The 25,138-nt window shown below is 46.6% G+C and overlaps 1 protein-coding gene across 1 annotated transcript; it reads right to left on the reverse strand.

Annotated features, from left to right (window-relative positions):
* Positions 1 to 1,111: 1,111 nt before the first annotated feature.
* On the reverse strand, positions 1,112 to 24,981 carry LOC308459476 (serum paraoxonase/arylesterase 2-like). The gene is made up of 9 exons (XM_080975036.1): positions 24,841 to 24,981; positions 11,966 to 12,036; positions 9,162 to 9,217; positions 7,943 to 8,108; positions 7,604 to 7,730; positions 6,705 to 6,905; positions 3,952 to 4,033; positions 3,314 to 3,442; positions 1,112 to 2,901 (listed from the first exon to the last, which is right to left on the reverse strand). Exons 1-9 carry the CDS (start codon positions 24,912 to 24,914, stop codon positions 2,743 to 2,745), a joined length of 1,065 nt encoding a protein of 354 aa, XP_080831162.1. The 5' UTR covers positions 24,915 to 24,981; the 3' UTR covers positions 1,112 to 2,742.
* Positions 24,982 to 25,138: the final 157 nt, after the last annotated feature.

Genomic DNA, 25,138 nt, shown 5'->3' on the forward strand with positions numbered 1-25,138 from the left:
AGACTCCATCAAAACTCATGAAAGGAGGCACTGTCTTAATATCTCCAAACGTTGCTCACAATGCCTCTCTGCAGTGAACCTTAACTCTTGATAGCTGTAGAAAATAGCCACAGTGACTTCAGAAAGGCCAGCAATGAAGACAACTCAATAGTAGATGCAATCAAAATAAATAAATATTTTTTAAAATTGTCCAGTAGCATCTTAGAGAACTAAGTTTGTTTGGGGTATACGCTTTCATGTACATGCACACTTCATCAGTATCTGAAGAAGTGTGCATGCACACGAAAGCTTATACCCAGAACAAACTTAGTTGGCCTCTAAGGTGCTACTGGACAATTTTTAAAAAATATTTATTTATTTATTTATTTCTATTGCATCAGACCAACATGGCTACCTACCTGAATAGTAGAAGCGGTAATTGGAAGACAACATTTTTAGCCTGTTATAGAATATATTATCCTTCTAGCAATGCACTTGGACACTGGGGAGAAAGCTATTTAAACAGAACAAGTTAAGATATGTTGATCGTCATGCAAAAACCATACTAGTAGGGTGGGAGGTTTGTTGTAGATATGGCCACATTTTCAGGGATAGTGGAGCAGGGATTTTTTTAGCCCATGGGCAGCATTCCCTAAAGAGCAACCTTCCAGTGGTTATATGCCAATGGTGAGCAAGGCCAGAAGCAAGAAAGTGGATAGGGGCAGTGGCAAAAAAGCAGGTGGGGCCAGTGGCAAAAAGTGGTCAGTGCAACCGATGTGCAATTCTACCTCGGTACAGTAGGCGACGTTCCAGCCATTCAAATGCCAGAGGTGTCTGCATGTGCTGAACCCACTTCTCTGTATAGGCACGCAAGCAGCTGGACCACAGTTCAAGGACATATCACACATGGCAAAAGCACTTGAGGAGCCTGCCAAAGGGAGAAGCAGCAGGATCTGAAGGGCTGGGGGTGAAAGAGGCTTGGCTGGACGGACCCATTTGGTCCATGGGCTTGGGGTTCCTGACTCCTGCCGTAGGGTGACGGGCAACCCAGTAGCTTTGAGATTGTCTTTCAGAGACTGCTGCGATTGCAGTTTTCATAGGATGCATTTGGCTGAGATCAGCACAACCCAAAAACGTTTGAAAAGTTGTTTATTTACTTTATTAAGAAACCTAATTGACTTGATCTATACAGTTGAGCAATTCATTTGGCAGCCAACTTTTAAGTTAAAAATCAGCCTGTGCGATAAGAGTAGAACATACTGCAATATCCCTGCATTATACCCCTTGCATAAAGTTGATTGCATAGGTGACAGTTTGTTCTAGGCTCTCTGCCAGGTTATTGCCAGGCTACTGCTAATAAGGTGAGGAAGAACTTCTCCTTCTCACCTGCAAAAGGAAAGGAGAAAGGGAAAACCAACAGACTTCTACCCTTCGAAAGACATTACCCAGCTTCTGCTGCTGCTGTTTGATGACACAGATGATATCCGATGAGCAAACTGCCAGTGGGACGAACACTTTCTGTACTTGTGAACTGTGATGTGAGAGAAAGCTGTGATTTGGGGCTGAAAAGGTGGTGCTTGGGCAAGAACCCAAGAACAGAGATACAGTCAGACCACTGGGCCCATCTAGATCAGTAGTGTCTACACTGAATGGCAGCAGCTCACCAGCATTTCAGAACTGGGAAACCTCCCATGCTTACCTGGAGATGCCAGCAATCAAACCTGGGTCATTTCAGGTGCCAAGTGTGTTCCTCTCTCTGAGCTCACCTGCTTCTTCTCTCCAAATATATAGAAGAGGTTTGGGGACATTATCCCACAGCACTGCAGGGCAGTGGCATGGTGCTCTTTTCAGAAAAAGAGAGGTTTGGTCATACCCTAACACAGCTATGTGTCATCTGTGTAGGAATGCGGATTTCCACTTGCCTATTACAAGCCAGATGAGGAATAAATGCTGCTCTGCACATGGTTCCTCTCCTGGGTGCAGCTGTTGGGGAGGCACATGGAATTCTTGTTTTAAAATGCAGACAGTGCACCTATCAGATGTTCAGAAAGAGGAGTGGGGAATGGATTTAGACCCATCTCCACTTCCTTTGGGGCAGCTGATAGGTGCAATTATTGCTCTTTTTAAAAGAGAGGGAGAGAGCGAGAGCTCTGAGTGGAATCAGATCCATCCCTCTTCAGGTCACGTTTGAAGCAGGCATTAAATGTGCCTCTTCCTAGGAATGACAGAAAGGCATAATTGCTAAGTATAAAGATTTCCTTAAGAGTGGAAAAGGTGATACAGGAAGAGGAGCAACTCGGCATGCATGAGGTCTCAAATGTCCTTGGGAACCTTTTAGATGAAAGCAAAATGCTCCAGCAGCAGCATCAATTAGTCATTAAGGATTATCTTTGATTCCCCCCACCCCACCAACAAATCACTCACTCCCACCAATAAAGTCATCAATGGTCATCCAGAAAATCGCAAATTAGCATCCATTTCTTTATGGATGCAGGCATTACTTGAGGTTCTCTGTTCAATTACACTGTCAAAAGAAGTCAACATAATCTTCCAATGTTGCTGCTTTCCTTTTCAAAAACGTATTTTTTTCTTATGTTACCTCCTCCTTGAAGTGGGTGGTGGGTGAGGAAGGCCAGGAACATTCTTGTCAACTTTTATTGCAAAGTGTTTTGAAGTTAGCCATTTGAGAACTGCATCTGGTAGGAAGCTTGGCTCAGATTAAGGCTGACCTTTTCCGCTGTGACAATGTCCAGGATGAGCAAACTACAGTTCACAGCGAAGAGCTCTGTGGAACACGGTGCCAATAAGCAGCTGATTGTCGTACACGTTTGCAACTGAGGACCCCTGGATTACTGACCCGTCGTCAACATACACTTGGGTGACTACAGGCTTCTCAGAAAGGATGCCCTGGATACGTAGAACCTGAAAAATTGTGAAGATTAACACCAGCTAGTCTGACACATGCTATAAAATCTGTGCTAATGAGTCATGAGGCTGCCTTCTGTCACCACTTCAAAAATTCCACGTTAACACAAGTTTGGTCTGAAAACTGTTCAAAATAGGTTTAAAGAACTAAAAAGGTCCTCCTGTCAAATTTAAGGCAGAATCTTCTTGCTAAGGATTAATACCATCTCATTCCATAGTGGTTTACTGCCCCCCACCCCCATTGATGTTGGACTTCATCTCCAAACCAGCACAGCCAATGGTCAGGGATGACTAGAGTAGCCTAACAACATCTACAGGGACAAAGTCAATCACCCATGCTCTCATTTATGCTGGCTGAAAAGCTTCCACACATTTTATCACACATCTTGCCAAAATAGTTCCTACTAACCTCTGAACCAGGAAGGTTTTCTGGATCACGGGAGATGAGTTTCATGGCATTGGGATGGCATCCCAGCCAAAGGTCTCCAGTGGAAGGATCGACCGATATGTTGTCAACTACAGATTCCACCGGCAATACCTGAAGCACACAGAAGAAACCACACAATGTGTAAGTAAAGCTTGCAACTGACATATGCAATGCTGAAAATTCATTCTTTTACCCATAGCTAGCATTGTTTGCCTGACAACACACTTAAAAAAATTCATTTTTATTTATACATTTAAAAATGTACATCTCGCTTTTCACCATGCTTGTCTCGAAGTGGCTTACAACAACAAGGTACGCAATATGCAAAATTTAAAACATAAGCTAAATCTCCAAAATTTAAAACATAAATTAAACCTCCAAAATTTAAAACGTAAGCTAAATCTCCAAAATTTAAAACAGAAGGTGGAGGAGTATAACACCTGAGAAACATTCAGATTGCAAAGGCTTCACTAAAGGTAACAAATGGATGGGTATGCATGCACACACATTCTAAACACAAAATAATATTGATGGGTTTGTGCGGAGGAGAACAGCCTAAAGTCCATGGTTTGTTACAGCATACCTGCATTAGGCTCATTTCTAAACTGGCCATGGCTTACCTTCAGAGGAGTTAAACTCAAATTCTCATGCTTTTCAAAGATGTGAATGCTTAGACCGAACACGTCAGCAACATAGACGTACCTTGAAATGAAACGAAATGGGTGAAAGTCTCTTTCATGAATGCCTTTTTAGCTACAGGTAAGAAAATAACTTTGGCTTGGAACACAATGAAATATTTCATGAACGCATTCATAAGACGAGCTCAAAACAGACGGCCCTGGTGATTTACAGTGCCAGGTTTTTTTTAGGTGGGGGGAATATACTAATTTGTGTAGTCCTCCTTCCTTCCTCTGGGAGTTTCCTAAAATAGAAATAAGTTTACTTATGGCAGGGGTAGGGAATCTGTGGCCTTCCAGATGTTGATGAACTACTCCCAGCTTCCACCATCCCTGAACATTGTCCATGTTGGCTGGGCTGGTGGAAGTCCAACAACATCTGGAAGGCCAGAGATTCTCCACCCTTGCCTTGTGGTAACTGATCCTAGAGATTCACCCCTAGGATGAGGGAGGCAAGCACAGGCAACACTGGGGACTGCTCCAGTTGGACTGTCCCTTCCCTGATTCAATTTTACATGCTATATAACAGTAATCTGTCTTAAGAGTTAAGATTGCAAACCGCTTTGGGTGTCTTGGCAGAAAGGCGGTATATAAATGCAATGGATAACTAAATAAATGGGATGTTTCCTATGTATTCCTCAAAATAGCAAGGAAACCAAAGATCCTGAAGAACCACCAGACAGTTCTCCCTATATTCATCCTTGCTAACCCATCTCAATGGGAGAGCATGTTCTCAAACAATGGTATTCTGGATTGGAACAGTATTGTGGGCTCATGCACTCTGCATGCCTCCTCTTTTTGGAGGGGGGAATGATGGTTTGCTGTTATATCCAAACTATGTTTTGCACAAACAAACCATTCAGATGCAACACCATTTGATTTGATGAGAGAGGGAAGGAGGAGGGGCTGTTCTGGTGCAAGGCTAGTTTATGCAAACAGGGAAATGTGCACTTAGTACATTTGGGGGGGGGAGGGGCTCCACTATCAATTATATAAGAAATAGTTATTTTATTTCTCTAACCTAAAAAGAAGTATGTGAGTGGGGTGGGGAGAAGAGTCCTTATCATTCACACATTGCTCACACATTGATTTAGCACATTTAAAAGTTAATCCATCACTTCATTTTCACGTTAAGGTTGATGTCAAGTATGACATTAGCACTTTAGTTATTACATTTCATGAAAACAACACGACATTAGTTTAGCAAGCAGGGCTAGCAACTAAAAAACAGTCGTGTGCCCTTCAGATTTCTTTTTTAAAAAGAAGCATCTGTTTGGAAAAGAAGCAGAAAGTGTCATTACTTTAATGTCAACAAGAACCAACCCACACTCTGCTGATTGACGCTGTTCTAAAAACAGCTCTGGAAAACGCAATGTGCTTGGACAAATGGAGGATGTTATGTACTAACCTTGGATCCTAGAACAATAGGCAAGTAGGATCCTAGAATGCAACAACTGATTGGCTTGCAGGAGAAGACCAATCAGGCTCCAGGAAGAAGTTAATCAGCCTATTAGGCTGGTAGGATCCTATAATGCAACAACTGATTGGCCTGCAGGAAAGACCAATCAGGCTCCAGGGGGGAAGCAGAATCAGCCAATCAGACAGGACTCATTGTGTAAATAATGTATATAAAAGCCTGAGGTTTGGGGGGCAATTCAATCACTGTTTTACAAGCTGCAATAAAGAGCATGAAATCACTACAGGACTCTGAGTATATTTCAGAGGACCACTGTAGGGACTGCCACCCACCCAACTCTGTGAGAGTCACATAGGCATTTCTTGGATTTTCTGCTTGGAGCTCAAGTGAAAAAGCTTTCCATGCAGCAGTGGTGGGGAACTTTCGGCTCTCCAGATGTGCTGGGCTACATCTCTCATCCCTGACTGCTATCCATGCCAGTGGGGAGGACGGGGGGTGTAGTTCAACAATATCCAGAAGGCCAAAGGTTCCCCACACTTGCAAAAGATTATCAAGGGGTGTCCTGCCTTCCTCAAGCTTCTTCACTGGCCTGGGTTCAACTAACTGGTCCCACCAGCAGAAGCCCACACAAGGATTTCAGCTCTCCTCACCCCTTTCCCACTGACTCTGGGGTGTGTGTGACAGGAGGACAGCTTGTCAGCTGGGGCAGGAGAGGGCAGATCGCTCTGTCAGTGAAAAGCAGTGGAAAATTTGCTTAGCTCTATGTTGAATTCCTCCCTTAGTTGGTACAGGAGAAGATTTGTTTCCAGGGGGGAGAGGAGGAAAACCCTCCAAATAACTCATGTGAGTAAGGAAGGGTCACTATCCACTGGCTGGGACCCAAAGCTAGTACAAACATAGACCCAGATAAGTCAATTTAAATATTAACAGTGAAATGCTATCGTGCAATGTAGACACTCAGATGAATTACAGCTTAAACCAAGAGACAATGAGCTGTACCTTCTGTTTGTTCACTTTATTGCCAAGATAAAAGTTATCAGAAATATCAGGGTATAATGAGGACCCCCTTGCTGCTGTTTACATTTATTACCCATTACTGTTCTTTCTTTAGTTGTTGTAATGTATGTGGGGGTTTTGAAACTGTGCTTAAATCTGAACTCTCTTTCCTGTATTTATGTTAGCCTCCTTGAAGACTGCATTGACTAAAGGAGAGCAATATTTTAAAACAAAATAAAATACCTTTACGGCATATAAGCCATGCTACCTGCAAGATACCTACTTCCCGTCAGGTGAAATGTTAATGCCATTGGCGGAGTAAAATCCTGACGCCACTTCTTTAACTTCTTTCGGACTGTAGTAGACAACATTTGTCCAGGTAAGGCCTAGGAATGTTTCCAAGTAGATCAAGGTGAGTTCTGTGAAATAGTGGTCATTGGTGGCATAGAAACTGTCAGGACCCAGAGCCACAATATCATTCACACTAGGACAAAAAAAGGAGAAGAGTAAATAAAAATACGGTTGTTACCTAAGCTGCTATGTAGAGACATAGCAAGTTGTATACCAGACATGGCAAGGTTTACAGGCAGGCAGGCTTATTCAGTTTTCCACCTGTCTTCCCTAACTTGTTGTCCTCCTGATGTTCTTGGAACAAAACTCCTATCATCCTTGCTGGCTGGGGCTGATGGGAGTCAGAATCCAGAACATCTGGAAGGCACAAGTCTGCGTATGAGCATTCACAATTGCATACCATACCATCATGCAAGCCAAGAGTGATCTCAGTTCCCTTGAGTGCCAGACCTTATTCAGACAAAATGGTACCATCCACACACAGGAGGGAGGTATCAGCCAACACAGGGTGCAGGAGGGCAGGCAGCGGGGAACCTGAAGCTTGCAGTATAAACAAAACTCTGCAGTAAAACCCTTTCAGTATAAACAAAACTCTGCAGTAAAACCCTTAATCAGGACTGAACATGCCCAGCGAGCGTGGAATGCTGACCAACTGAAAACCGAGGGCAAAATGGAACCCTGGGCAGAATCCCTGCATGGCGCAACATTTCATTGCAGGTCCAGCTTGCAAGTAATATGTAGCTGTTCTGCATATTGCACAGAGTGCTTGGCATAAACTAAAACGGGTTCTTCAAATTCAAAGGAGACAGAATTGTTTTAGATATTATATACCTTGGCAGAAGCTCGTGTTTGATCGTTTTCAAGTGCACCAGAGAATTGTCGTCCTCCACGAATTTAAATAGCTCTACCGTTGACTTCTGATGTGGGTGATTCACGACGAAGAGGTACACAGTGTCATCTAGGGAAAGGCAAAAACTGAATGAGTCTGACAAAACAAGCAATGAAGTATGAGTGAACTTATGGAGAACGTATACGGGGAAATGAAGCAGCTCTCAGCAGCTGCCCCGTCTAGGGAGCTCCCTTTGGAGAGGAAGGAATGGCTACAGATGTGAAACAATAAACAGAATAAATACTGTTTTATCAGCCTTCCTTATGGGCAAATCTACTTACCATCATCAATATATAAGCTGATCCCATGAGGGTTAAAGGATGCCAGATCAAACCCCCGGCTGATTCTCAGCTCAACAGGTCGAGGATTGTCTTCTTTTAGATCCATAAGAAGTATTTCTCCTCTTTTATTAGGGGCAAGCGATACTACTCCGGGGTATTTCAAACCCTTTGCAAACAAAGAAAGCAGGCCTTTTGTCACATGAAGGGTTAGGAAGATCTCAGAGAGACGTTTTCATAACTCATCTGTTTTCCTTGGATATTCACTGAAATGCTAAGCTGTGGTCCTCCAAATGTTGCTGAACCACAACTGTCATCATCCCTAACCATGGGCTGCACTGGCTGGGTTTGATGGGAGCTCCTGTCCGGCAACAGCCAGGTGGCCACAGGTTAGCCATTGCTGCTTTAAAATAGCTATGTAAAGGTAAAGGGACCCCTGACCATTAGGTCCAGTCATGACTGACTCTGGGGTTGCGGCACTCATCTCGCTTTATTGGCCGAGGGAGCCGGCGTACACCTTCCGGGTCATGTAGCCAGCATGACTAAGCCGCTTCTGACAAACCAGAGCAAAACACGGAAACGCAGTTTACCTTCCCGCCAGAGTGGTACCTATTTATCTACTTGCACTTTGACGTACTTTCGAACTGCTAGGTGTGCAGGAGCAGGGACCAAGCAATGGGATTTAGCATTGGCCATCACGGGGATTCGAACCACCGACCTTCTGATCAGCAAGTCTTAGGCTCTGTGGTTTAACCCACAGCATCACCCACATCCCAAAAGAGCTATGTAGTCCGGGTTTATTAGGGCTTCCCCTAAATTCCACCAATAGATGGATTACAGTATCCCTCAGTGCCTTACTGTGTGGTCAGTAGAGAAACCATGCAGCCCTGCTGCACCAGTCCACTTGGGAGAAGGCTTTGTTTTATTTATTTACTTTACACTACTAAGTGGCTTTTAGCCTCTTAGCATGCTGGGGTGGTGGGGGAAGGCTAGTAATGGTGACCTAATCTTCAAGCCCACCCTTGCACCCTTTCACCATCAGTCTCTAATGAGCACCCCTGCATTCTGCTCAGTTACGTACAGCGTGAAAGGCATTCTGTTAAAAACAAGGGTTGTGTTTGTGTGAGAATAGATCTGGCCTGCAATTTTCAAGTTTTCCTTCAGTGCATTGCGAACTCAAGCCCAGCCTTCCCTGAAAGACAGGCCTGCTGGGATAACTTACAGAACTAATGAAAGCCAGGCCATTAGGAAGTATGTCGATATCTTCTGAGCCAGTTTCTGCAAAGCAAAAAAAAGAAGAAAGATCTTGCTCAGACACATCCATACCATGCAGTAGAGTACAAGGTTGCTTCTTTTAAAGTACTGGGACATAGACTGCATTATTCTGAGTCATTGCACCTTGCACGTGTGTAAGAAACACGCACCATGGAAGCAATGAGAGAACAGCCCCACTGAACTGTTACTCAGAACCCCACGCCAAGGAGAGACAGGAATTCAGAGGCGACAAGCTGGGCCAATGCTAAATTCTCTTTTATCTGCGGCTGGAAGCTGCAAAAGGCTCTGGTTGCTATGGTGATCTTTGCCCATCCACAAAAAGCAAATGCAATGGAGAGGAATGGCTGAGAGGCTAGCTAACCTTCAGCTGGGAAATGTGCCCGGGGGAGGGCGTGTTGCGTAGGCCAAGGCTCTTGTGAAGATCTCGGGGCTTGGCTCTATCTGCTGACATGTTTGCTCTGCATTGGCATTAGGAGCACACAAGTTGTCACAGCTCTTATCGTGCACAAGTTGAACTCTCTCTCGCTGGCACACAATGCCAGCGTGCTCAAAATATCACCCTCCAGCGATGCTGACTCAGCACCCTCAGTAGGCTCCCTGAACTTAGATGAGGCACACAATGATATTCCCCTTAGGCAACATCTGACTTTCTTGTCAAGAGTTGAAAGAACATGCAGCAGACCCTCTGCTAATCTCAGGGCCCTGGCAAACGCTCAGCCCTGCTACACCCTGCAAACAGCCTGCTTTCTGAAAGAAGGGGTGTGGGAAGTCCGGTATTATTCAATAGAGAAGGCATTATTATTGTGGTTTTGCCAGAACAAAAAATAGTGACACACCTAAATATCAGTCCATACAGAGCAAACCACAGTGCTAAAATAAAATAAATAGTTCTTTTACTGCCAAGAATGACTAGTTATATAAGAATTTGAACTTGTAAGGGACTCACGCTAGGTGTAGCTCACCTTGGTACCAGAACCTGTAATGATTGGAATGTCAAAACTAGGACTTGGAAGGCCCAGGCTAAACTCTCTGGGTTATCTTCAGCCAGTCACTGTCTGTCAGGCCAAACTACCTCACAGGGTTGTTGTAAAGATTAAAAAAAGGAAGGGGGAAGGAAGAGTGCATGCCATAATGATCTCCTTGGAGGAAAACATGGGTTAAAAAACATAACCAAAAAATTAATATTTTGTGGCAAACACAGCTGCTGTATGTAGATTGGTGTTTCCTCAGCAAACATGGAAAGTGGGGAAAACATGCATTCAGATGTGGAGGAATCTCCAGAGACAGGGTCCTCAGGCATGTGCATAAGGGGGTGTATCTGTGGCAATACCAATGTACACACAAAAACTATGTTTGCTGCATAGAGTGTGCAGCTGGCCTCAGCCGCTAAGGAAGAAGGCATTGCTCAATCCTTACCTTAGGTCAAGCTTGCAACAACTGCACCAAATGTTTGAGCCTCTGTACAAGAACTACAGCTTAGAGCAGGCTTCCCTAACATGGTGCCCTCCAGATGTTTTGAACTACCATTCTTATCCACCCCAGGCAGCATGGCTAATAGTTGCGGGTGACATGAGTTGTAGTCCAAAACATCTGGAAGGTGTTGAGGGAATGACGATTTAGAGAGGAGTCCCATCCCCAATACAGTATACTTTCGGCATATGCCAACTCTCATCATTTGATTACATTATTGATGTGAGACAGGAACAACTTCAGCTGTCATTTCAACATTTCTTGAGTCAATCGTGTCCCCGACAGCCTCCAGAATCCGTCCCTGTCTAAGGCATGTTGCCAGCAGATCCAAGAGGATTACAGAGGGCCTATTCAAGAGTATTGGTTCAAATTGGTACTCTGGTGGTTTTAAGAAAGGGTAAGCATTTACAGAGTACTAGTTCCCCCTGGATTTCAAGTGTGCGACCAAGTCAATAAAAACAAAATATCATAGGAAGCGGCCTAGTCAAGACTGTGTATCGTCTACACCAGAGGTGGCTGATTTGTGCCAAGGTTGCTGGATTACAACTTCCATCAGCCTCCGTCAGCATCCCATTCAGGGATGCTTTTTCAGAGTCACCTGTAGAAGGGCTTCACACTTCCTATTAAACTGGAAATATCGGGTATCAACCCTGGGCTGCTTGGCATGCCAGCTGAATGAATGGGTCTTTACCACAAATGCCCACCTGTTAGGGTTTTAAGTCTTGTTTTAAATGTGTCTTTTGCTTTGTGCCTTTAACGGCTTTTAATTATCGTAAATTGCCTTGAGATGGTGTTTTAGAAGGCAATTAATAAATCAGCAATAATGCAAAGAATGCCCTCCACTAATTGAGCTAAGGTCCCTGCATGGTCATTTACTTCACTGGTCTTCAACTGGTGGGTTGCAGCCTGACCCAAGGTGGGATGCAACAGGAGCACGACTATCATGCATGCAAATATATGGTAAGAAAAATAGGAAATAGGTCCCCAAATGGATCTTGGAATTAAACGTGGCTCCTGAGTCTGAGAAGGCTGAAGATACCCAATTTAGTTTTCACAACCAGCCTGCAGACCCAATCTCTGTTCTTTTCTGCACAATTCCATATAAATACTATTTACGTAACAATAATACTAATGAAGCACCTCTAAAAACAAAACCAAGTACAAAAATTGAGACGATGTAAATCCCTCTGGAAAGAGGGCTTATATAAATAGGCATAGAAAGGATGGAGAAAAGAGAATTCGGAGGGAATAAATGCAAATAAAAGCATGCGGGAGACCTACCAATTCCTTTTATAAGGTGGCAGTTTGGAAGCCGCTTCGGTTTATATTCTCGCGAGGCACACAATCTATGTCTGGAGGAGAAAGCAAATATAAACGTAGACTTAAAATAGGAAATATGGAAGAGCAAGAGCAGAGCCCTACCAAATCTGCCCCATCTAGTCCAGCATCCTGCTGGCCACAGTGACCCATCAGATGCCTCCAGGAAGCCCACTCACAGGGCAAAGAGAACAGCCCTCTCTTGCGTTTGCTCCCCAGAACTGGTACCTTGGGCTCAGACTGGTCAACTATTCACATTTAAAGGCATTGTGCCCCTCTCCCCAAAGGGCTTTGGTGCATGCATTTCTCCCTATAGCCTTTCTGATGGGTTCATTACCAAATTCTACCTCCATTCAGATGACACTTATACCTCCTTTGGCTGGAATGGAATGCTCCCTACTTCCAGTGAGCTTCCCTCCCACCGGCCCAGTCAGTATAAACTGGATATAAATGGCATGATTAATCCAGAAATGCTTTGAGTCTTGCAGAGCAGTCCTATACATGTCTACTCAAAATTATGTCCCGTTGAGTTCAACAAGGTTTGTTCTTGGCTAAGTGGGTAGGGGACTGAAGGCTTAGATCAGGGGTCAGCAACCTTTTTCAGCTGTGGGCCGGTCCAGCGTCCCTCAGACCATGTGGTGGGCCGGACTATATTGGGGAGGGGGGAATGAACAAATTCCTATGCCCCACAAATAACCCAGAGATGCATTTAAAATAAAAGGACACATTCTACTCATGTAAAAACACCAGTGTCAGGGAACTGCCATCGGAAGGAAGGGAGGTGGAAGGGCTCACACAGGTTGGGAGAGACTCAGCAGCTGAAGAGGGAACCAGTAGGGGGAGAAGAGCTGAGCTGAGGGAAAGTGAGCAGGAGGGATGGCTCCGAGACACTTCCAGCGAAAACAGTGGGGAGGTTTTCAGGACCTCCTGTAGGGACACCCACTCCTCGCCGGAAACTGTCACGCAGAGAGTCCAGAAGACGTGTTTCCGTTAAGGAGCTTTTATGTTGGAAGCGATTCCGAAAGCAACCACTGTCGGAATCTGCAAGCGACTGACAGAGCCATGTTTAAGGGGCTCCGTTACAGACAGAGGTTTGCAAACTTGACCAAACTCTGAGGGACTTGGATTTTACGCACAAGCAGCTCATCGTCCCATCACAGCATTCCTACAGTCTCTGTGAGCAGTTTGTGCAGGAGAAGGCATCATGAGCAACCCAGCCGGAACCGGAGAAGCAGGAGCTGGAGCGGGTCCAAGCCTGGAGGAAAGGTACCGGGCGTTGGAGGTCCAGCTAGCGCTGCAGACGGCGAGGCTCGAGGAGAGGAGGGCTCAAGATGCAGAGAAGGGGAAAACCACCCCGCTCGCCAGAAAGTTGCCAGGATTGGTGCAGAAGTTTGGGGGGGAGGCCAAGGACTATCATGCCTTTAGGACAGAGATGCAATATGCCCTTAATCTGCAGTTTGATGACTTTCCCGACGAGGAATCGCGGGTGGCTTTTGTGATTGGGCATCTCGAAAAGGGGGCGAAAGACTGGGTGAGGCCCCTGATGGCAACAAACAATGACATCCTGAAGGATACGAGGAAGTTTTTTCGTGCAATGGATTTGATGTTTTCCAGCGATATTGAGCAGGGAGTGGTACGCAGACAGTTAATGGCGTGCAAACAGGGGAGCCGATCTGTGCGTGAGTACTGGACTGAGTTTACCATGTTGATCCATAAATTGGGGTGGGATCTATCGGCGGAACCCATTCAAATGCTCTTTGAAGAAGGGCTTGCTTCGGCGGTAAAGGATGAACTTTCCCGGGCGCCCAGGGCGGAGTCTATGGACCAGCTGACCAAATCAGCGCTGACCATAGGAGCGCGCCAAGAGGCGAGAGCCTTGGAGAGGCGGGAAGGGAAGGGGGAACGTTGGAGGGAGCTTCGCATTCCAGAGATTCCAGAGCCACCGTTCCCGCCGGGAGAGCCGATGGAAATTGGAACAGCGCGCGCGCGCGCAGTTTCAAAGCCCAGTGAAGAGCGGAAGAAGGAGGGAAAGGGCGCCAAGAAATGTTATCTCTGCCAACAGCCAGGTCATTTTGCCAGAGTCTGCCCCCAAAGAAAGGAATGGCAAGGAATGGCGGGAGCTGTTGGGGAGAGGGAGGAAAAGGTACCAGAGCAAGTAAAAGCCAACGCCTGGCTGCCACCGTCGGGGCACAGCAGCCAGGCCAAAGAGCAGTGAAAGTGCCCACGCCGGAACCTCCTAAACCCGCCCTAGTGATAGAGGTGTTACTAGAGCTGCCTAACGGACACCCACTAAAGATAAAGGCGCTATTGGACTCAGGCAGCTCCTGCAATTTCATGAGTAAGGAGTTTGCTGCTGAGCACCAGATACAGACTATCCCTTTAAGTAACCCTTTGCAGGTGACCACGATCGATGGAAGGGAGCTGCTGGGAGGAGAAGTCAGCCAGCAGACCGTCCCAATGATAATGAGGGTAGCAAGACACACTGAGCTAATAGCATTTAATGTGGCTACCTTGGGAGGAGCTCCCATTATTTTGGGGATGAGCTGGCTAGCGTTACATGATCCGCTAGTGGGCTGGCATCAGAGAGTGGTCTCCTTTGGGTCAGCACATTGTCTAGAACACTGCAAAGAGTGGGAGGCTCAAGGAGGGGCCATAGCCACTCTAGCAGGGACGGAAGTAACGGAGAAGGGGAAGGTTCCCCAACAATACGCCGACCTGAGCAACGTCTTCAGCGAGAGGGAGGCAGACAAACTACCCCCACATAGGCCCTTTGACTGTCAAATCAATTTACTCCCTGGGGCACAGCTCCCTGTAGGCAAGCTGTACGCCATGTCAGACAGAGAGATGCAGGAGCTAAGGGAGTTCATTGACAAGAACCTGAAGAGAGGGTTCATCAGAGAGTCCAGGGCGGTGGGGGGCAGCCCAGTGTTTTTTGTGGACAAAAAAAACACGGACAAACCCAGGCTTGTAGTGGACTTCAGGGCCTTAAATGCAGTGTCAGAACCAGTGACTTTCCCGATGCCCAGAATTGATGACATTTTGACAAGGGTCAGGAAGGGAAAGATTTTTACTAAACTGGACCTGAGGGGGGCGTACAACCTGATACGAATAAGGAAGGGGGATGAATGGAAAACCACCATGTTCACCCCTTTGGGGGCATTTGAATATTTAGTTATGCCCTTCGGCCTACAAGCAGGCTCCGCGTGCTTTCAATCGTTTATGAACCACGTCCTGGGGCCTTTGCTTTACAAGAATTGTGTGGCCTTCTTAGATGACGTGTTAGTATATTCAGAGACTGAGGAGCAGCATGTAAAAGACGTCAGGGAAGTGTTGGGCAGACTGCAAGCCAATCAGCTGTGGGTGAAGCTAGAGAAGTGTCAGTTTCATGCCAAGGAGGTGGAATTCCTGGGGTACCGCTTGTCGGACAAGGGATTGGCCATGGATCCTGGCAAGGTCCAAGCGGTACTGGAATGGAAAACACCGAAAACAAGGAAGGATGTGCAAAGATTCCTTGGATTTGGAAACTTCTATCAGAAGTTCATCAGAAATTTTGCCCACTTGACGGCTCCCATTACGGACTGTCTCAGCAGTAAGAGGAAATTCGTTTGGACGGCGGAGGCGGAGCGAGCTTTTGAGGAACTGAAAAGGGCGTTCGCTTCGGAAGAACAGCTCCTGCATGTGGATTTACAAAAACCGATGCGAGTGGAGACGGACGCATCAGACCGGGCTGTGGGGGCGGTGCTTCTGCAGCCTGGGAAGGAGGAGTCAGAGTGGAGACCGTGTGCCTTTTTTTCGCGAAAGCTGAACAAATCTGAGAGGAACTACACGGTGTATGACCGAGAACTACTTGCCATTCATGAAGCGTTCAGGAGATGGAGGCATTTATTAATTGGGGCACAACATAAGGTGCAAGTGTGCACGGACCACAAGAACTTAGAGTATTGGAGAACGGCACAAGTGCTCAACCAACGGCAAGTGCGATGGGCCCAGGAGTTCTCCAAATTTCACTTTGAAATTTGTTATGTGCCAGGTCCAGAAAATGTTAGGGCGGACGCTCTCTCACGCAAACCTGAATATTTGGAAGGGGAGGGGGGACCCGAAGAGAGACATGTCATCCCAGAGGACCGCTGGGTGTGTGGGGCGGCATTGGTGGGGCAAAGAGAACTGGTAGAGGAAACAGAGAATGATGAATATGCCCAGAATAAGCTCAGAGGTCTTAGGGGTGAGGGAGAGGAACCAGGGGGTTTTGAGGAAAGAAATGGAGCGTTGTATTACAAAGGGGCACTGTATATCCCCGAAGGAGACTTAAGGGGGAGGGTACTCAAGCAGTTGCACGACAGCCCCACGGCGGGGCATTTTGGACAACACAAAACCATGTGGTTGGTCACCAGGGAATTTTGGTGGCCTAAGGTGAGGGAAGATGTACGGGAGTATGTAAGAGGGTGTGAGCAATGCCAGCGAGCCAAAGGGGAGAGGCGGGCGCCGGCGGGGCTATTAGAACCCTTACCAACCCCAGAACGACCTTGGGAGGCAGTGTCGATAGATTTTATGACTGATCTGCCGAAGTCCAAGGGGAAAACAGCCATCATGGTGGTGGTAGACCTACTAACAAAGATGTGCCACTTTGTAGCCTGTTCGCATGCAGTCACGGCGGAAGAGACAGCGAAGTTATTTGTAGAACACATTTTTAGGTTGCACGGAGTGCCATTGAGGGTGGTCTCAGACAGGGGAAAACAATTTACTTCCAGGTTCTGGAGGAAGCTCATGAGCTTACTGCAGGTGGAGGTCAACTTTTCGACTGCCCGGCACCCTGAAACCAACGGGCAGGCGGAAAGAGCAAACGGTGTCCTCCAGCAATACCTGAGGTGTTATGTCAATGACAGAGAGAATGACTGGGTAGAGAAGTTGGCGCTGGCGGAATTTGCCTACAACAATGCAGAGAATGTGTCCACAGGGATGAGCCCCTTCTTGGCTAATTATGGGTGTCATCCCAGGGCATTCCCAGGGGGAGGAGGGGAGAGATGGAGCGTCCCGGCAGCCGAGCATTTTGTAGAAGAAATGGAAGCAATCCATCATCAGCTCCAACTCAACTTAGAAAGGGCGAAGGAAGAATACAAGAGGCAGGCAGACAAGAACCGAAGGGAAGGTGAAACCATAAGGGAGGGAGATCGGGTGTGGCTGTCAACCCAAGGGTTGCCGTTCAAAGGAGGTTGTAAGAAATTAAGACCCAGGAGGTTGGGTCCCTTTGAGGTCATTCAACAAGTCAACCCAGTGGCTTTCAGGCTCCGGTTACCCAACCACATGAAACTGCACCCAGTATTTCACAGGTCGTTACTGTCACCGTATGAGGGGGGGACGAGAAGGGATGTCCACTCGGGGACCGATCATAGAAGAAAGGGAATGCAGCAGCCATGTGGCAGAAATCCTCGACGCCAGGTGGAAGGGGGATCAGGTGGAGTATTTGGTAGCGTGGGAAGGAGAACCGGAGTCAGAAAACACTTGGGTAATGGCAGAAGATATCAATGACGAGGTATTGATAGAAACGTTCCATCAAAGGTTCCCAAGGAAACCTCAGCCTGTGGAGAGGTTCCGGAGGGAATATTTTGGGACCACCGATGAGGAGGAGGAGTTGGAAGGATTCACGGATTCGGAAGGGGAAGGGGAGATGGACTCTAAGGAGGAGGAGTACTTCGAGACCAGGAACCGCAACAGGTGGAGAGAAGTGTTTGAGACATCGGAAGGTGAAGGAAGTTCCTTCCGGGGTTTTGCCTCCTCACCGCCCATAGAGGAGGGGGCGGGAGGGGGTGAAGGGGGCCCTGGAGGGGAGGTGGATGTCAGGGAACTGCCATCGGAAGGAAGGGAGGTGGAAGGGCTCACACAGGTTGGGAGAGACTCAGCAGCTGAAGAGGGAACCAGTAGGGGGAGAAGAGCTGAGCTGAGGGAAAGTGAGCAGGAGGGATGGCTCCGAGACACTTCCAGCGAAAACAGTGGGGAGGTTTCAGGACCTCCTGTAGGGACACCCACTCCTCGCCGGAAACTGTCACGCAGAGAGTCCAGAAGACGTGTTTCCGTTAAGGAGCTTTTATGTTGGAAGCGATTCCGAAAGCAACCACTGTCGGAATCTGCAAGCGACTGACAGAGCCATGTTTAAGGGGCTCCGTTACAGACAGAGGTTTGCAAACTTGACCAAACTCTGAGGGACTTGGATTTTACGCACAAGCAGCTCATCGTCCCATCACAACCAGGCAGGCCCCACAAATAATCCAGAGATGCATTTTAAATAAAAGGACACATTCTACTCATGTAAAAAGACACTGATTCCCGGAACATCTGCGGGCCAGACTGAGAAGGCGATTGGGCTGTCTGGCCCCCGGGCCTTAGGTTGCCTACCCTTGGCTTAGATACTAAGCCATCACCAGGGTGTATGTGTGTGTGAGAGAGTGTGTGTGTGCAGTGCATCTCACAGAAGAGTGCTTATGGGAAAGGACTGCTCTTTAATGAGGGCAGGACAGTCAGAACTGCAACTGACACTGGCTTTAACTTTAATAATTTGTTTCGGAGGTAGTTTTTCCCCTCCCTTCTCCCTCCCATTCCTTCTTTCTTCCATATGTCAAGTCTTTTTAAGACTATGGGCCTGAGGGCAGGGACTGTCTTACCAAAAAAACAACAAACACCAAAAACAGTTCTAAGCCCCTGAGTGTCTTTTTCATCCAGCACTTCCAAAACCAAGAACTATCGTGCCCCTCGATTTCATTACTTTATGAGTTGCCATTGTTTTAAGGAGACCCAGATGTTTTCTGTTGCAGAGGCTAGAACTGCCTTTTTGAAGCCAATGAGGAACCGTTGCAGGGGGGAATCATTTACATGTCAGTACACCACACACCCATGTCTGCCTTTATCTTTCCCGAAGGTTTGTAGCATGGTGAGCAGAAGATTGCAAGATAAGGTGCTAAGCTCAGCTCCCAGCAGCAGTAGCAAAGGAAACACCCCTGTTCTTATGGTGTCACAGTGTTCCCCAACACCCACTGCTGAACAGGCAACACCATCAGTATTGACTTAATAGTGCCATTGAAAACATGATTTGGAAGCTAGGAAAACTTGGGAAAGGTAGGAGGAATCAGCCACACCCTGCTTAGCTTTATTGCATGTTGTGCCATCCAATGCATGTATTAAAGGACCTTTGAAAAGGCTTTCAACCAGACTTCCTCAACCTCAGCCCTCCAGATGTTTTGAGACTACAATTCCCATCATCCCTGACCATTGGGCCTGCTAGCAAGGGATCCTGGGAGTTGTAGGCCAAAAACATCTGGAGGGCTGAGGTTGTGGAAGCCTGCTTTAAACTAAAGGACCATCTCACTTGGTAGCAGTCATGTAGGGCAGAGTGTTTTCCATACAGTACCTCCCCACTCCCCGCTCCGAATATTTTCAGCTTCATAAGTTCATTTGTAGCAATGAATGGGTGTCAACCGCAAATTGTGAAAGTTTCCACACACAAAAATAGCTTTGTCTACTAAACAAACAAAAGTAAAACAAGAAAGCTAAATAGGGCAAGCTGATGCACACTGAAATTTTACTCTCTTCGAATTAACATAATTAAAAGATTGCCAGCAATGGCAGTGATTATATGACTTTCCTTCTACTGCAGAACAAATTTCCGCTTGGGTGGTGAATCACATTCAGGTTAGTCAGTTCATATAGTTCACAGACTGCCTCAGGTGCACACCATACATTTAAAGCATATTAAAAGCACACCCTGAAGATTCCTGGGAACTGTAGTTTATCCCTCACAAAGCTGCACTTCCCAGCACCCTTGCCAAACTACAGTTCCCAGGATACTTTGGGGCAGGGGGAAATGTGCTTTAAATGTATGTTGTGTACAAAATCTCATTGAAGATCTCTTGGGAAATGGAAAGCCACAGTTAATTGGCATTTTTATGCCAATGCACAAGAAAGAGCATTGGCACTTTGGACTGCATTCATTGCCTAGGTCCAACTGCAGCTTTTGGTCTCCACAATTTTAGATTCAGGTAGGTAGCCGTGTTGGTCTGACACAGTCGAAATAAATTTAAAAAATATTTGTCCAGTAGCACCTTAGAGACCAACTTAGTTTGTTCTGAGTATAAGCTTTCTACCCAGAACAAACTTAGTTGGTCTCTAAGGTGCCTCTGGACAAATAATTTTTTAATTTAATTTATTTGGTTTCCACAGTTTGAGTGGTAGCAACCAGCAGAGATACTTCAGGTATGAGCAATGCAAATGGTGACAATCCAACCCATGATTGTTTTAGTGTAACCCTGTGGACACAGTAGAACGCTAAAGCACATTGGAAGCTCATTCTTTTCCTCAGATAATTTTGGGCACTGTAGTTTACCCATCACAAAGTTAGAATTACCGGTACCAGGAACCCTTAACAAACTACAATGCCCAGAATTCTTTGAAGGAAATAATGTGCTCCAAATGTGCTTTAAATGAAGAGACATCAATCCTGTGAGACATGTTAGATTGAGGTGGCTCATCCTAGTGAGCTTTGTGGCTCAAGCAGTTGACTTGGGAAATGTTTGTTTTGGACAATCAATGGTTTAAAGGGAAAACTTCTCAAATATTTAAAGAGATTGCCCAAGGGCAGACTAGACAAGGCATTATCAGATCACCTAAAGGACAGGCAAAATACGGTGGGCTCAGGTTACAACAATGACTGCTTAGGGTACAACCCAAGAGGAAAGATCTCCTACCTCACTGCAATGAATGGAAGCTACACAAGGGTAGTCCTGCACAGCTTGCTTTCATTTCAGTGGAGCTTGCACAAGAGATCTTCCCAGTCAACTGTGCTCTTACAATGGCTGTCTGGGGGGGGGAAACCTCCTGGTTCAGTTCAATTAGGCAATGGAGGACTCTGTGGCATTTTCCCCCTAGAAGTTTCAAGAAGGAATTGGATGGACAGCTGTCAGATATAGTTTAAATCAGCGGTGGCTAGCCATTTCTGGCCTGAGGTCTGCAGTTACCTACTGCCAGCTCCCCAAAGGGTCAGAACAGAAGCGGGCAGGTCCTCCCCACAATCTCTCTCTCTCTCACCCACCAAGCGACATGACCTTCTTCCATGCAGATTAGCTGAGGAGAGCTATGCTCCCTCGCACAGGAGTCCCCGATGATGTCTCAATAAATATTTCACAGAAAATACTTCCAGGGATTCTTAACATTGCTATCTGCTGGAAGGACCACATTAATAGAATACAACAGAAAAAACCATGGCCGCCCATGCTCTATTGCACAGCAGTCTCTAGATAACAGTTGCTATCCCTTTGCCTCGCCCCAATTCTTTTTTTTTTTTACAACTTCAATATCTACCTCCACTTTACTGCTGTGTTAGCAAGATTGCAACATAGCAGGCTTGCACTGCAAAGCCCTCTTGTCACAGTGTAAATAATCTGAAATGAGTATACAGTACATTTCCATGGCACTTTAACCAGAGATTGAATGTACATTTACTTGGAAGTAAACCTGGATGTCATCTCTTCGTTCTTCACCCTAGTAAGGAATGTTTGAATCCTAACCATTTAAAAAATCTTTTGTATTGCAGCAACGCTTTTCAACCCCCCATGAACACCCCATTATATTTATTGTGTTTTGATACGGTTCATCCTCGCTAGGAAGGATTTTGCACAACTGGTTTTGTTTCCTCTGAACACGCACCGGGAGTTACTTCTTGCATAAGTGCTCTCATCAGTAACACAAATATGCAGTCTTGGCTTAATATCTTCCCGCTGGAGTGGGAAGCCTATGTGATCCCTCTGCAGTTTGCAACAGAATAACGGGGCCTCAGTATCACTGGTGTGCAGCTATTTGAATTATGCTGCTTCCAGCTGTGACAACAGTACACTTACCCACCACTGCTGAGCAATGAGAAGCTTCATATTCCTCATTCAAACCCAAATTGTGTAGCATATAAAACTCTTATCTGAAGGCGGGGGGGGGGGGCAGGTAGCTGGTCGTGTGAAAAAGAAAACTGCTTGTTGCTGTCCATGTTTACAAAAGTAAAATATGATGCCACTGTTATCTCCTTAACTGCAGTTTTCCCTGGCTATGTTTGTTTATTATGCCCTCTCATAATTTTCCACCACGTGTAATCCTGCGAGATAGCTAGTTAGCAACCCAAACATACATGCAAGTGTAATGAATGAACTAAAAGGAATAGGACCCTTTTTAAGGCAAGCGTTTTAAGTTTGGGGTGTTTGGCTGCCTTATTCCACACACTTGCAACCAAGAGGTCTTAACAAGTAATTCTCTACAGAGAACTATGGCAAGCATTATTGCAAATTATGCTCCCTGGTCAAACTGGAAATGAAGGTTGTCATTGGCTGTTGACAAGAGTGCATTAACACTGAGAGGTTGGTTTGCAAACCAAAGAGCATTCATGCCAGATCACCAGGGGTATCACAGAGCAAAGCGTCTGCAGATCAAGAAACGGACAAAAATTAAAAACAAATAAATGGACATCCTTTTCTCCCCCCCCCCCCCCGCACCAAGCCCTGAGGACCGCAAACCTCTTCCTTCCAATTAACTGTCCAATTAGCAGAGTGCTTACTCATAAACTAAAATAGATGCTGGCTTCATAATTAGTTTATATTACATTTAAGCACCATTCAGAAGATTGAGATTTAACAACCTTTGTCCTTCAGCCAGAACAGAGAGTCTTATTACTCCAAACACAAGACAAAGTACATAACTAACTGCAACTCAGCCCTGCAAAGTAATATGAAATATGAAACTAGTGATTTTTTGCCCAGGCACTCCCACTTCCAGCACAGGAATCCAGTTAAAGGAAAACTGCATGAGAAAGTAACCCACAGGAAAAAGGAAGGCCTGCCATTTCCTTCAGTATGCCCCCTTTGCTCTTAAAAACCAGACTTCCCTCCTATTACCTCACCCCAGCTTTATGTACGAATGAGGCAGTCATATCCACACCATACATTTAAAGCACTCTTCCCAAATAATACTGGGAACAGTAGTTTGCTAAGGGTGCTGACTGCACAGAGCAATTCCCAACAATGAACTACAGTTCCCATGATTCACCATGCCTGTAAAATTGTATAAGAACACTTTTTTAATGCTTGGTGCCGTCTCAAGACTTACAGTGTGTGTGTGTGTGTGTGTGTGTGTTCTCATCCATTTAAAGCACTCTTAAAGCACACTCCTTCTTGGCTGTGAGTCCTGAAGACCTGTTCCCTACCTTGCTGGCCAATTTCCAGCTGGCCGGACTGACTCCAGCTGCAAAAGCTGAACAAACTCTTGGGTTGGGGTGCTGTTGGGGGGTTGTTGCTGGTTTTATCCATGTCTTTATTTTAGATCTTGGGATTTATGTGGAAATAGTTGTGCATTTTTTAATCTGTTATTTATTGTTTATGACTACCTCTGTTATGTTATAGTTATGTATTTTTCATGCTGTAAGCCGCCTTCGGCATGGTTTAAACTGCGGAAAGGCATCATACAAATAAAATTAAGTATGCATATATAAACTCAAGATTTGTTGCGCTCATACACGTGTTGAGCAGAAGATGCAAACAAGTACATTTGCAACAGTTTTGGCTCATTGGGGGCCACAAATAGGTTTAGTTTTCTCGCTACCTCTACCTCAACTGTGTAATGAATTTTGCCAAGAGTAGCAGCAAAGCTTAGTCAGTGCAGAACTTGACATTGTTGCAGCAAAGACACTTTCCCAAACCTCATGAATGTAGAGTAGCTTCTTGTGTGTTGCAAGGGGTGTTGGGGGGGAGTGCTTAACCCTTTCCCCAAACTGAATTTTAGGTGGATTGCTGTCAATTCTCTCCAGCAGATAGGAAGAAGCAATTTCCCTACCAGCTGGGCTTACTTTCAAATTCTGGAGCCCAAGGGGAGGAAGTGAGAAGAAGAACCTGTTAAAATTGGGAAAACTGGCAGATAATGAGTTAAGCAACCCCTTTCCCATCCCCCTTCCATTCTTTGGGAAACAAAGAGAGCCTCAGTGCCTTGTTCTGCCCACAGCAGGGATGAGATGCAAGCAAGCAGCAGCCGACTCGCTATTTTAGGAGGGGCAGAAGACATTGAGATGACATTATATATCTTGCCCAGAATATCTAGGCGCTAGGGCTAAACAAAGGGTCGAGGCTTCCAGCCGAACCCCCACCACTTTCTAACCTAATTTAACGGAGGAAACTTTCCCAGGGCCCAACAAGGCAGTTCGTCCTGAACTCTTCTCTTTAAAACAAGAGGGAGAGAAGCCAAGAAAGCAACGAGCTCCCTCAGTTTTGAACCACACGTCTTAGGAACCGATTTTTTTTTTTTAATCGCCCGGATCAGACGGCCCCAAAATTTACGCTTTTGCTGCTGCGTTTCCTTCCAAACGCGCAGCAGAGGAGGGCGCAGAGTCCCAGCCACTCGCAGCGCGATCCTATGGCTCCTAACTCCGAAGAGAGCCCCGCGGAGTTCAGCGGGGCTCTGACGGCCAGGGACCAGCTTTCGGCTGCGATCCTGCTGCGGCTGCTGCCCACGTTTTCCCTGGGGGTAGAGCGCGCCACTGAAAGCGCAGGATGGCACCGTGAGCGAGCGAGGGGACGAAAGGGAACCGAACCGAACGGCAGATCCCCAACGTAAAGCGCACAGTCGGGTCTAACGCCTGCCTGCGCCTCCTTTTGCGCCTCGCTCCCTCCCTCCAGCCCCGCAAGAGGGTTAAAGGCAACGGGGCAGCCCGATCCTATGCGGAGTGAACCTCCATCTGAACGCGATGAACTCCCGGAGCGAGTCCCCCACCCGGGGATTACTTCGCCCGTAAACAAGCCGAGCGCGGCGCCGAGGGAGCAACTTACCGAAATCCCATCAGCCTTTCTCCGATCAAGGCGCCCAGGACCCCCACGATGGCGAGCGCCAGCAGCTTCCCCATGGCTCAGCCCCGGACGGTCCGCAGGCGACTGTCAGCCGGCAAGTTCAACAGGAAGTTTCCCTCCTCCCCGCCCGCCTCGGATTAAGCCGCGGACTCGGCAGCGCCTCCCACCTGCGCGAAACCGCCCCGCCGAGCCGAGAGAGTGACCGCAGCCCCGAGGAGACGCGTCTGGGGCTGCCCTGCCCTCCGCCCCGCCCTGGAGAAGAAGAGCGAGGCGCAAAAGG

Source organism: Podarcis pityusensis (genome assembly GCF_964106645.2).
Source record: "Podarcis pityusensis genome assembly, chromosome: 12".
NCBI lineage: Eukaryota > Metazoa > Chordata > Lepidosauria > Squamata > Lacertidae > Podarcis > Podarcis pityusensis.